Here is a 10,371-nt window from a genome sequence, read left to right as displayed (position 1 = left end):
AGCAAGAAACAAGCAGGAGGAGGAGAATTTAATGCCATGGGAAGGGAAGACACTTAGGGTGTGGTCTCTGGTAGAGGGATGCCTTGGCCCTGGTCTTGGGCCAGGAGACGAAGAAGCAAGGAGTGCAGAGCCCGGCAAACCGGTGTGTACCCCAAGCGGCTCAGATGTAGGTAATCATACATGTCATGGTGGCTTATGGTGCCGTCAGAATGTACAAAGCCGGGGTCTGCATCTAAGAAGTGGGCTCGGGGGTGGCCAGCTAATGCTGCTCGCACCAGCTCATTTACCTGTCGGTTCTTCTCCCGAAGTGGGTTGGGGTGCTGGCCCCTCGGAAGCAGGCCCTGAGAAGGCACACCAATAGTTATCAGACCAGCATCCCTGGATTAAACTGTCCACCCCCCACCAGGAACTTTTCAGCTGTAAAATAGTTCAGGGATGTAAAAATAGGGAGGGCAAAGGAATGGTTCTGGATTCCATGTCCCAGCTCCCATTCGGTAAGAACCTTACAGATGGCAGCCTGTTTCCAGATATCACTCATACAAAAAACATCATGCCAATGGGGCAGTGCCCTCTTTCAGAGATGGAAATGTCTTAGCTAGAGGTGATGAAGCTTAATTTACTCCAGGAATGCCTGACAATTTGAGTTTTCCAACATTCAAAATACCCAGCCTTCCTTTGGGCCACAGGCTAACTGGTCCCTGAACACATCCTCAATCACAGTCACTCTGAAGACAGGATCTCTATGCACCCCTGGCTGTCCTCACTGCATAGACCAGGTTGGCCTCTAACTTACAATGGCTGCCTACCTCTGTCTCTGAAGTACTGGGATTTAAGGCTCACAGCCACTCCTAGTGTGGAAATCTCCTACCAGACAGTTCACTTGAAAGCCATTGTGCCAAGTTGCCCAGAAGTGTGCCAAGTACTTCTTGGGGATCCCACATCATAAGTACACCCTTTTTTTCTTTCTTTAAGAAAATGTCGTGCCGAGCAGTGGTGGTACATGCCTTTAATCCCAACATTCGGGAGGCAGATTTCTGTGAGTTTGAGGCCAGCCTGGTCTACAAGAGCTAGTTCCGGGACAGGCACAGAAGGTACAGAGAAACCTTGTCTAGAAAAAAAAAAGAAGGAGGAGGAGGAGGAAGGAGGAGGGAGAGGGAGGAGGAGGAAAGAGGGGGAGGAAGGAGAGGGAGAAGGAGAAGAAAAGGTCTTGCTGTGTTGCCCAGAATAACCTCAATCTCAATGATCCTCCTGCCTCAGGCCCTAGAGTGCCACTATGACTGGCAGCCACTTTTCCTTTGCCACCCTTCCAAACTCTCACCAGCACAACCACTCGCGCCTGGGGCTGCAGCTTGTTCACAAGTTGTACAATGGCTTTGATGCCACCTGTCACCTGCTCTGCTGTGTGGCTGTGGTTGTTGGTGCCCACCCAGACCACCACGATCTGTGAAAAGAGTAACACAAAGCAACAGTAAGGAGGCAAGCAGGAGTGTTAACTCGCCACCCAAGCCTTGCTCACCTTGGGCCGGATGTGTTCCAGCTCCCCATTCTCCAGCCGCCAGAGTACATGCTGTGTGCTGTCCCCACCAATGCCAAAGTTAAGTGCGTGCAGAGGAGAGAAGAGCTCCCGCCAGATCTGTGGGCAAGAAATGATATAGGCACTGGCCATCAGCACCTGTCCAGGTGGTAACTAAATGCCACTAGGGATAAGCCTTACTTTATGAACAAAGACTGGTTAAATCTCACCTCGAACAAACCCCAGCACAGAAATCTTTATTTCATGGAACCTCTAAGTGTCTTGCTTTAACCAAAATCCCACAGAAGGTACACTCACTTTTTAAAAATCCTGTCTGCTTAAACCATACACGGAGCTAGCAACATACAACTGAATCTCATTGTGAATTAAGCCATTGTGGCTAAAGCTGTCCTGGGGAAAGATTTTATGACTGGCAGTCTTTGCTGAATACATTACAATCCACCTTCACTTTCTGTAAATCTATCACAACTTTATGTAAACTCAATAGGGGCTGTGTTCTACTTTAAGCAAACAATAAAGAGTCACCTTAGGCAATCTCGAAGGAAAGCCTCAATTTAAGTCTTGACAAACCCATCTGACAAACTCAGGGCATACACTTTATTCTTAAAAGAATATTGCATTTACATGGGATCCTTAGATTCCTGCTACCAGGGGTATTTCTGTATCCCCTTAACCTTGCCTGGCTTGGAGTCTGGGCCCAAAGTGCTAGCTAGTGAGGGTACATGCCTGAATGAGGAAGGAGGAAAGGGTTGGAGCCTCACCTCACACTGGTGCATGAGCTGGACCAAGGAGTCCCCGATGAAGACGACTTCTGCTTCCTTGTCTTTGCTGTCTGCCACGAAACGTTGGTGCTGCAGGGAAACCAAGAAAGAGTCAATGGCACGCATGCTCCAGGCCCCGCCCCACCCTGCTTGTAAAGGCTGGACAAACAAAATTTGGCTTCCCACCCAGATGAAGATGAAGACTCCACGAAGCAGGAGTTCTCTAGAAGCCCCCACCTCCTGAACCCCTGTGGATTGTGTGGAGTCACTCACTAGAGACATCCAGCGCCCGTCGCCCTGCACATCCTGCACTGGTGTGGCCTTGCTGGCCGGATTCTTGTCCCCGCTCATTCTTAATACCGCAGCCCCTGCGGAGGAGAGTGGAGACGGCTCGGGAATGCTCCAAGAGGACGTTGATCCGCCACGCCCACCCCCACGTCCCGGGCCAACACAATAGACCGTCCCGCCGCTCTCACTCGCGAGCAAGGCGAAGGCCAAGCCCGGGCGCGCCTCTTCTTGCAGAATAGGGAAGCCGTCACGTAGGAAGGACTCCTCGCTCGCCTCCCCCTACAGAGGCCGCGCAATGGGCTCGTCTGTCGCTTCCCGCCGGGACCCCTCGTGGCCACAGCGGCCCAGCGTAGGGGGTTGGGGCAGGCGAGACCACGCACCATGCGAGGCAGGGAGAGAGGGAGATGAGGGAGATACAACCCAGAATTGACTGGAAGGGACAGCGTACCGGCAAAGCCGACAAGGAGCAGGAACAACCTACCGCACTTCCTGCGGGGGAGGAGATCATTTGCTGCAGGGCCAGAAAACTCCGGAAGAGACCACCTACGGGGGTGTGTGTAACCCATTCACGTGGGAGAGGGAGTGGACGGGCTCATTCTTGGATCCCTGGAGGGGGTGACTCGTAGGTGCCCGGGAAGGGACGCTCCCATTTCCTATGGGTGTGGGGGAGCTTGAAAGGAAACTGGTCAAACTGGACAGTGGTGACTCCCATTTTTAACCCCAACACTCGGGAGGCAGAAGCAGACTGATCTCTGAGTTTGAGGTAGGCCTGGTCTATAGAGAGAGTTTCAGGATAATCAAGGCTACACAAAGAAATTCCGTCTCAAAAAACAAAAACAAAAAAGAAAAGGGAAGAAGCTGGAGATTAGAGGTTTCTAGGGAAGCACCGGAGTGACTTTGAGGTGTTTTGTTTTCAGATGAGGTCTCGCTGTTTAGCTTTAGCTGTCCTGGAACTTGTATGAAGACCAGGCTGGCATTGAATTCACAAAGATTCACCTACCTCTGCTTTCCTAACGCTGGGATTAGGCTCAGCTTCAACATTAGGTTTCTAATGGTATAAAATCTCAAATGCATAATACCTTTATGCCTTCGAGGCACCACAGTATCTACATGGAAGCCTGAAGGTGCAGAAAGAACAGAAATTGGAGATGGCTGTAGGACCCAGCCCAGGTCCAACTTGGCACCCCTCCTGCAGATCATCTTGCATGTCTGTGGTCTCTGCCCCGCTCTCTCTATAGATATAAAGTGCCACTACCAACTTCAGATGGGTGGGTCTGGACTCCAACATCCACATAGTAGCCGAGACGACTTTCAGCCATGTTCCTTGTGTTCCAGGCTCTAATGCCAAACCCCAGAGTTTCTTAGATTCCCAGGGTCTCACTTTCCCCTAAATGGCCTAGTTGTTTTCTTGCAGCCCTGCCTCCAGGTTGGACTTTCAAATCCATCCATTTCTTCCAGTTAGGTTGATACTGAAATAGTGAAGAGTTTTATTTATCGTGTGGACCTGGCACAAAGTCACTACGGAACAAGAACAGTGCTTGCTGAATGAATATTAGTTACATTAATTGTCAGATATGTTGAGGAGACAGATTCAGACATACCTAAAAAAGGCCCAGGATTCTGAGGGTTTGGGTTTTTCTAGACTAGGACTTCTTTTCTCTTTCTTTGGAGGTATGGTCTCATGGAGCTGAGGACGACTTTAAATTCTCATCCTACTGCCTCTACCAGGTGAACAGGGCTTCTGAAGCTTTTTCTGTTTGAGTACCCCCGTTTTTGCTGGAGAAAGGTTTTTTGGTTTGTTTGTTTTGATTTTTTTTTTTAAGATGGGAGGTCTTCCTACATAGCTTAGACTGACCTGCCACTGACTATGTAGACCAGGCTGGCCTCGAACTTCAGATAACCTGCCTCTACCTCCCAAGTGCGTGGGTCAGCATTGACCGACTGTTTTGTTGTTGTTGTTGTTAGTTAGTTTGTTTGTTTAATTTCCAGCACTGTGTTTCTGCTAGGGGAGGAAACTCTTTACGTACAGCTAAAACATTGCAATTCATAGCAGATAGTCTCAGAATAGACTCCGAGCCAGTGCTCATTTGGCCTGATGGTGTGTGTAGTTCAAATGTGTACACTATATGTTTCCAGTCAATGCTTCCATGAAGTATTTTGTTTGTTTTTGTTTTTTTAGACGAGGTCCTGCCTGTCCTGAAACTTGCTGTTGTAGACCAGGCTGGCCTTGAACTCACAGAGTTCCTCCTCCAGTGCTGTGATTAAAGGCTCTCGCCATAAGTTTTGAGATGTAAAATGGATAAGCACTGTTAGAAACACCTTAGATTTATTATGTTTGATTTTATTGTACTTTCAGAAACCTTTTATTATTGCCATTTTTTCATGACCCCAGCACTAAGAGGAGACAAAGGCAGTCGGATCTTTATTAATTCGAGGCCATATAGAGAGTATTTCAGGGTAGCCAAGGCTATTCAGAGAAGCCCTGTCTCGAAAAACAAAACAAACAAAAAAAGGAAATAGGCTCAGAGCAGTTACTGTTTTCTAAAGTCACACAGCCCAAAGCGCGGTTTGGTCCCGGAGAGCCCCGGGAGCACGAGGCCTGGCTCCTTCCATTTGGACAGGTCATGCAATCTGCCAGCAGCCTAAGCCAATCAGCATTGGGTAGGGGGCGTGCCTAGAGGACCTCGTCGGCAATCCACAGACAGGGGGCGGGGACAAAAGGTAAGGCTGGGCGGGGCTATAACTGTCACTCTCGGTGCCTCGTGCCTCTTGAGACCCTGAGGCGAGAGGCGTGGCATGTGGGTTGCGCATGCGTGCGTCGTGCCTCACGCGCTCAAGGGTCGGAAGAGCGCGAACAGCTTCGACGCCTGGGTCTCTCTACAGCAAAGAAGCCATTGCTCTCCACAGCCACGTGGAGGCCAGGGCGGGGTTCGTTAGGAGAGAAGAGGGTGAGGCACCCCTCCCCCACCGTGCCCCCACCAACCGTACCCACCTCTTCAGCCTCCTGGGCCCACCTCAGCTGAGTTGACCCCCCTGCCTTAGGCCTCCCCTCGGGAGTAGCCCCCTAACTCTGAAGGCTCTTATGAATTAAGTCCCGCCCGAAGCTGGCCCTTCCACTTCTCTGGGTGTCCCCTCTTCTGCCTTATGTTTTATTTTGAATTCTTTGAGATGAGGTCTCATGCAGCCCGCAAACTTACGAAATTGAGGATGATCATGAGCGCCTGGTCTTCCTGTCTCCACTTCGTAAAATTTGCAATTACAGACCTTCCTTCACCACCATGTGGGCTCCTCTTTCCTGCCCTCATTTACTATTTCTGTTTCCTGTGCCTTGGTGTATCTTCCCAAATCGTGGATTTCCTCTCTGTCCCAAATCTCATTTTAGGCCCTCAGAGTTCTTCATTTGCTCACGATCTTGCTCCCAACTTCCATTTTTTTTGTGTGTGTTATTGGTTTTGAGACACTTATCTGGCTGTGTAGTCTTAGCTGGCATCAAACACATGATCCTTCTGCCTCAGTCTCCCAAAGGGGAATGGATATAGGCAGGTACCTCCTTGCCTGGCTCATCTTCCATCTTTTATTTATTTATTTTGCCTTTTTCATTTATTGACTTGTTTTTTGAGACAGGGTTTCTCTGTGTAGTCCTCCTCTGGCTTTCCTGGAACTTGTTCTGTAAAACCAGTCTGATCTTAAACTCAAAGGGATCTGCGAATATACAGAAAGATGGTTACGGTACTGGTCATTGAGCATAGGAACCTAGGTCCTTGCAATTGTTAAGCAACTACTCTATCACTGAACTATATACCCAGCTTTTATTTTTTCAGTGCTCAGAACTTTATGTGTTCATGCCCAGATTTTTTTAAAAAAATTATTTATTATGTATACAATATTTTGTCTGTGTATATGTCTGAAGGCCAGAAGAGGGCACCAGACCTCATTACAGATGGTTGTGAGCCACCATATGGTTGCTGGGATTGAACTCAGAACCTTTGGAAGAGCAGGCAATGCTCTTAACCACTGAGCCATCTCTCCAGCCCCCCAGATTTTTTTCTTTGAAAATTTAAGTTTTGTGCATGTGTGTGTGTGTGTTGTCTGTGTGAGAGTATGGGGAATGTGAGTGTAGATGCCTGCAAAAGCCAAAAGACATCAGATTCCCTGTAGTAAAGTTAGGCTGTAGGGCTCATCTGAGATAGATGCTGGGAAATGGGCTGGGAACTGAGCTCAGTTCTTTGAAAGAGCACTGAGTGCTCTTAACTACTGAGCCAGCTCTTTAACCCCTAAGATACGGGCCTTTTAAATTTTTTTCTTTTTGTTTTTTTGAGACAGAGTTTCTCTGTAGCTTTGGAGCCTGTCCTGGAACTAGCTCTTGTAGACCAGGCTGGCCTTGAACTCACAGAGATCTGCCTGCCTCTGCCTCCCGAGTGCTGGAATTAAAAGCGCGCACCATCACTGCCTGATTCAAAATTTTTATTTTTATATAGGACCTGTGTTTCTTAGGTTGGTTTTGAATTTACTCTGTAGCTCAGGCAGGCCTTAACCTTTTTTTATTTTTAAAAAATACTAGTTTCTTTTTTTCAAATGTTGGTATTTTGCCTGCATGTATGTCCAGATCTTGAAATTACAGACAGTTGTGAGCTGTCATTTGGGTGCTGGGACTTGAACCCAAATCAACTGAAGGAACAGTCAGAACTCCTAATCACTGAGCCATCTTTCCAGTCTAACCTTAAACTTTTGATTCTTCTGCTTCAGCCTTCTTGAACAGATGGGATTAGAGGCCTGTACAACCAGGCCTGGCCATCATCTTTTAACTAATTTTCATGTTCTTATTCTCTGTTCCCTTGTCCCCAGTTTCTAGTCTCTTTTCTTATTAGCTATCCCTACTTGTACTTCATTTTGGACTCCCTTCTATGCCAGGCCTTTTCCAATGGCTCTCTGTCCACTTCTTTTTCTCATCTCTCTAAATAGTATTCTTTCTTTGCCCTGACCATCTTTTCCCACTTAGTTACTGTTCCTGATTTATCTGCATCTGGTGACCACCTTGCCTTCTAGGGTATCATGGACTCTCGGGGACCAGTCCCTCAGCCTTTTCAGCAGCTTGAGAAACCTGGTCGTATCCGCCGTCGCAAAACTAGGAGGGAACGAAACAAGGCCCTTGTGAGCAGCCATCGGCCACTGGTCCGTCAGGATCCTCCAAAGTCTAGTCGGGAGCCATCTGCAATCCTCCAGGATCCTGTGACCTCTGTAGCCCCCAAGCTTGTTGTCATAACTCAAGGCAGGTTGAGCCGGGAGCACCGAGGTCTCTTCAATCATGAAGTGAAATCCCTGGATGTGGCCCGGTTGCTTAACAGTGGCTCCTTGGAACCATGTACCCCCCCGCCATCCACCAAGTCTTCCTGTAGCCCTGTCAGAGTCCAAGAACCAGCCTTACAGTCAAGAGGCAAGGAGAACCAGGTACCGGGAGGCTCAAACTCGGGCCCACCAAGTTCCCCAGAACTCCCTGTTTTGGGAAAACTGCTGGAGGAACTTCAGTGCCAGCTGATTCTGCCCCAAGCCTTTCCCAAGAGGAACCTAGTGCAGGAGTCCAGAGATGCCATTATAAGAACCTTGCAAGGCTGCCATGGCTGTGTGCCTGATCTTGCCCTGGTGCTCCGAGGTTGCCAGTCACCCTTGCCTGGTGAGTCCACTTCTTGTCCCCTGTCCTCCCCTTTCACTTCTCTATAGTTCAGCTGATCTCCATGCTTCTTTCTTCTGTGCCAGAGACGAAGCCCAGGGTACCTGAGAGACAGAGGACAACATCTTCTGGTGTCCACGTTCCTGAGCATGCTCCAAGGGAGGGAAGGCAAAGGACTCAACAGGGGGCAAAGAGGCTTAACTTCACCATGCCTCATCAGTGCGGCAGTGGCAGCACCACTTCACACAGGGCCAGCCTAGTGCCCCCTACAGATCACCAACTGCCATTCTTGCCCTCGGTGTCTTCACCATCTGGGGCAGCTTGGGGTCCCCCAACAGCTTTTGATATGCTGAAAAGCATCTGGCTTATAGCCACACCACCCCATCCTCAGCCCTGGGATGCTTGCCCACCTCAGCCCCTGCCTCAGCCGCCATCACCCTTGTTGCCCCGAACATCATCTGCCTTGGACTGGAGCCCTGAACCTCCTGCCCCACTACTCAGCCTTTCCTGGGTGGTGACTCAGAGAAGTCCAGAGGCTTGGTCCTTCCCCCCAATGAAACTCTACTAAGGGAGACTATGGGTAGGCTGGAGAGGCAGGGATTCCATTCTCCCATTCACCTCAATAAAGCACCTTCTTGCTCCTCTTGATTTTCAGTGAGTGGCTGTCTCAGGAAAGCAGATTTTGTTTTGTTTTGTTTAGTTTTGTTTTGTTTGGTTTTCTGAGACATGGTTTCCCTGTATAGCCCAGACTGTCCTGGAACTTGCTCTGTAGACCAGGCTAACCTGAACTCAGAGATCCCCCTGCCTCTGCCTCTGGAGTGAGAGCAGTTTTCTTTAGCTCTGAATTCTAAGGCCAAGATGGAGAGCATGCCACTTGTTACCTTGCTGGAGCCTAAGGAACCAGCAGGAAGGGGTGCATGCCCCTTAGTGCTTGGGGTGGTGGAGATGGGAGGACTAAGAGTTTACAACTACCCTTTGTTTCAACCAGCCTGGACTCTGAGTCCAGTAAACCCCAACAAAACAAAAGATAGCAACTCTCCCCTTTAATACACACACAGTAAATTAATAATCATTCCAAGTGGTTACAGGGTAAAGATCTCACACAAAGTTTTCCCCTCTGCCCATGTGTGTGAGTGTGTGTATGGTTTGTTTGCTTTGGGTTTGTTTGTTTGTTGTGGGTTTGTTTGTTTCTTTGAGACAAACTCCCTCGGGCAGCCCTGGCTGACCTGAAACTTGCTATGTGGAATTTGGGGCTTATAATTTGGGGCAATCCACCTCCATCTCCCAAATGCTGGGATTAATTGCTTGTACCACGTCTCACCCCAGGGATTATATTTATTTTCCATTTGGGGAATGTAATTTAGGACCTAGCACATTCTAGGCAGGCATACCATCACTGAGCTCCATCCCTAGCCAGAAAACTTTTTTTGTGGTTCTGTGTTTTTAAACATATTCTCACTATGTGGCCCTGGCTAGCCTAGAGTTCAATGCATACACAAATCTGGCTTTGAACTCACAGAGAATTGCCTGTCTCTGCTTCCCAAGTACAGGGTTAAAGGTGTATGCTACCATGTCTGGCCAGAAAGCTTTTTAAATGGCATTTTGAGTAGCCTTGAATTTTCTACAGTGGAGGGTGAAGGATGCAGCTAGGAATGTTAAAATCTGAGAAGAAGAATCAAGTTGGGGTCTGCTGCTGGAAGGCCTTCCCAGGACTCTCAATTGCCCTATGGAAAACGATAGGATTAATAGCAGCTGGGGAGGGACGAGGAAACTACTCTGGGAGATAAGGGGCCCACTGTCTTGGCCTAGGTCTTCTAGTGGGGAAATGACAAAGTCAAGATTTTCACCCCAGCAGTGGGAGTACTAGTTCCTGGCTATCTCACACTGCTGTCTCACTGCGGCAGCTGGGGTTCACACCCTAGGGGTGGGACAGGCAGCCAGGAATGGTTGATCTGGTAGAGGGCTTTACTCTGTGTGTGTGTGTGTGTGTGTGTGTGTGTGTGTGTGTGTGTGTGTGTGAGAGAGAGAGAGAGAGAGAGAGAGAGAGAGAGAGAGAGAGACCTAGAACAATGTCTGACTCTCTATGGGTTTAATGGGCACTTGACAGGGTTTGTCGAATC

The 10,371-nt window shown here is 48.8% G+C and overlaps 2 protein-coding genes across 7 annotated transcripts; one reads left to right on the top strand and one right to left on the bottom strand.

Moving 5' to 3' along the window:
• Positions 1–13: 13 nt before the first annotated feature.
• On the bottom strand, positions 14–3,197 carry Pafah1b3 (platelet activating factor acetylhydrolase 1b catalytic subunit 3). 4 transcript variants are annotated; one of them, XM_085694339.2, is made up of 6 exons: positions 3,065–3,197; positions 2,569–2,663; positions 2,296–2,385; positions 1,517–1,633; positions 1,319–1,441; positions 14–341 (listed from the first exon to the last, which is right to left on the bottom strand). In XM_085694339.2, the coding sequence occupies exons 1-6, from the start codon at positions 3,147–3,149 to the stop codon at positions 54–56; spliced, it is 798 nt and encodes a 265-aa protein (XP_085550465.1). In that variant the 5' UTR covers positions 3,150–3,197; the 3' UTR covers positions 14–53. The 4 variants fall into 4 exon arrangements, with proteins under 4 accessions (XP_085550465.1, XP_048296420.2, XP_048296423.1 ...); XM_048440463.3 differs by having other exon boundaries at positions 3,032–3,164; XM_048440466.3 differs by lacking the exon at positions 3,065–3,197 and adding an exon at positions 2,964–2,988.
• Prr19 (proline rich 19) lies at positions 3,165–8,899 on the top strand. Of its 3 annotated transcripts, none has more exons than XM_048440462.3 (3): positions 3,165–3,346; positions 7,630–8,254; positions 8,338–8,899. In XM_048440462.3, exons 2-3 carry the CDS (start codon positions 7,636–7,638, stop codon positions 8,817–8,819), a joined length of 1,101 nt encoding a protein of 366 aa, XP_048296419.3. In that variant the 5' UTR covers positions 3,165–3,346; positions 7,630–7,635; the 3' UTR covers positions 8,820–8,899. The 3 variants fall into 3 exon arrangements, with proteins under 3 accessions (XP_048296419.3, XP_048296418.3, XP_048296417.3); XM_048440461.3 differs by having other exon boundaries at positions 3,165–5,304; XM_048440460.3 differs by lacking the exon at positions 3,165–3,346 and adding an exon at positions 5,394–5,531.
• Positions 8,900–10,371: the final 1,472 nt, after the last annotated feature.

The sequence above is a fragment of the Myodes glareolus genome, chromosome 1 (assembly GCF_982192425.1).
Source record: "Myodes glareolus chromosome 1, mMyoGla1.1, whole genome shotgun sequence".
Lineage (NCBI taxonomy): Eukaryota > Metazoa > Chordata > Mammalia > Rodentia > Cricetidae > Myodes > Myodes glareolus.
This window is presented reverse-complemented; position numbering and strand designations above follow the sequence as displayed.

Coding starts and splice junctions, on each gene's coding strand:
- Pafah1b3 (XM_048440463.3), bottom strand. CDS start 3,149: ATGGGTTACACACACCCCCGTAGGTGGTCTCTTCCGGAGTTTTCTGGC. Junction 2,386..2,568: donor ACGGGCGCTGGATGTCTCTA/GTGAGTGACTCC, acceptor GTTTCCCTGCAG/CACCAACGTTTCGTGGCAGA. Junction 1,634..2,295: donor AGCTCATGCACCAGTGTGAG/GTGAGGCTCCAA, acceptor TCTTGCCCACAG/ATCTGGCGGGAGCTCTTCTC.
- Prr19 (XM_048440462.3), top strand. CDS start 7,636: ATGGACTCTCGGGGACCAGTCCCTCAGCCTTTTCAGCAGCTTGAGAAA. Junction 8,255..8,337: donor TTGCCAGTCACCCTTGCCTG/GTGAGTCCACTT, acceptor CTTCTGTGCCAG/AGACGAAGCCCAGGGTACCT.